At 40.4% G+C, this 1,709-nt stretch overlaps 1 protein-coding gene across 1 annotated transcript; it reads right to left on the bottom strand.

Moving 5' to 3' along the window:
* Positions 1-519: 519 nt before the first annotated feature.
* On the bottom strand, positions 520-1,073 carry LOC125534552 (cysteine proteinase inhibitor 8-like). Its single transcript, XM_048697747.2, has one exon. The coding sequence runs from the start codon at positions 1,000-1,002 to the stop codon at positions 616-618; it is 387 nt and encodes a 128-aa protein (XP_048553704.1). The 5' UTR covers positions 1,003-1,073; the 3' UTR covers positions 520-615.
* Between the last annotated feature and the right edge of the window lie 636 nt (positions 1,074-1,709).

Below are 1,709 nucleotides of genomic sequence, written 5' to 3'. Positions count from 1 at the left end.
GGCCAATGACTACTGCCAAGGGAGAAAACCATCCCTCTAAAGCACCCTACCCTAGTGTCACCCAGCCTAACACGCAACCCTCTAACCCCAAGCCTCAACACTAATTGGTAACAACTAATTACTCCTCGTTGTCGCCGTCACATGAGCTCCACTCTGCATCATCACCTTTGAAATTTCACCAGTACCATGAGTTGTTGGATATTGGAGATATATTCAAGCAGAATTAACGTATAGTACATCTATATATAGATTGATAAATGTATTCTTTTTTCTTCATTTCCATGTCAAAGAGTAGTGTTTTTCTTTAGAAAAGTTGAATGGTCTTGTGGAAACTATCCCACGGGTTATAGTGGAGTGATCGATCTAGTGCTAAAACCTCATTTTTGTTTCATGCCTCTTTTGGTATTGCATTATATTACAGTTATAGATTTCTCAATTGCAAGTTATATTTAGTTTTTCCATTTTCTGCTCTTATCATTGTCAAGTTGTAGATGTATGCTATTTGATATGTTCCACGCATGGCAATGCAAGACGATAAATTATTCGTCGATAAATAAACCCAGCTAACAAATCTGGTACATCACAATTATTACTACCGAAGTTATTGCCACTCGCCTATTTCACCTTGGCAAATGAGAGGAGCTGGCGTTTGTGAGTCCACGTCTGCTCGTACACCTCTGCCTTGTACTTGTCTTCTTTCCCGCCAATGTCGGATGCCTCGATGATGAGTTCGTAGTTCATTCCAGAAACAAGTTCTTGCCTGCCACTTACCACCTTGTTGAACTTGAGCACGCAGTTCACATGCTTGCCGAACTCCAACACCGCCCAACGGCCGAGCTCCTGGATGTGTTGGTCGTTGATGTTTCCGATTGGTTCCCATCCATTCTCTATTGCCGTGTTCCACAATTGGTTGCCCATCCGTTCCCCACAGCCTATGGCGGGTGAGCCGATGGCATAGAGGAACGCAACAACGATGATGAGGAGGAAGCTAGATGTCCTCATGGCTATTGGATTGTCTAGTGGGGCTCTTGATCTTGAGATAGTTATGTGGGACTTTGGTGAATTGGTGATGTGAGTGGATCCAAAACAATTGAGGTAGTGATGCTTAAATAGACATTGTTATAAGAGGCAAACATTAATTGGATGCTTATCCAAGTAGGCATTTACAATGGCATTTATGACAACCTTTTATACGGGGGCAAACTTTATTCAAAAGTTAATCAATTGGATCCATATCCGAAGGCTTTGACCTACTTAAATTTAGACAGGTTTAACTACATGCTTTTTAGATGGTTGTATTTCATAGCAAAGGTAGTAACTAGTGCACCCACTAACAAGTTTTGACTAATATCTTCTCCATAAAATGGTTAAAACATAAATGAATTGGCCTAAGATAAAGAAGATAGGCATTATAAACTCATAAAAGGTAGTACAAAGAATGTATGTAAACCTTTATATGAAAATACACTAGTACAGAAATGGCTAGCCACAACTTTTGTTTGTGGTGCGCAATATCCAACAAGCACCACCACTATTTTTTTTCCAAATAGTGGCAGGGTTGGCAAATTTGGTAGGACATCGATATACCCTTAGTGTTGGCGTTGAATTATTTTAGCACGACATTGATGTTTTCTGAGTTTTTTTGGACTATACTTTGCTATGGTGTGGCCTGTTAGGACCATGATGGCGATGACCTACTAGTATAGGGG

Source organism: Triticum urartu, chromosome 2A, assembly GCF_056163025.1.
Source record: "Triticum urartu cultivar PI428250 chromosome 2A, HENAU_Tu73, whole genome shotgun sequence".
Taxonomy (NCBI): domain Eukaryota; kingdom Viridiplantae; phylum Streptophyta; class Magnoliopsida; order Poales; family Poaceae; genus Triticum; species Triticum urartu.
This window is presented reverse-complemented; position numbering and strand designations above follow the sequence as displayed.

Excerpts from the sequence above, each read along its gene's own strand:
- LOC125534552 (XM_048697747.2), bottom strand. The coding sequence starts at position 1,002 with ATGAGGACATCTAGCTTCCTCCTCATCATCGTTGTTGCGTTCCTCTAT.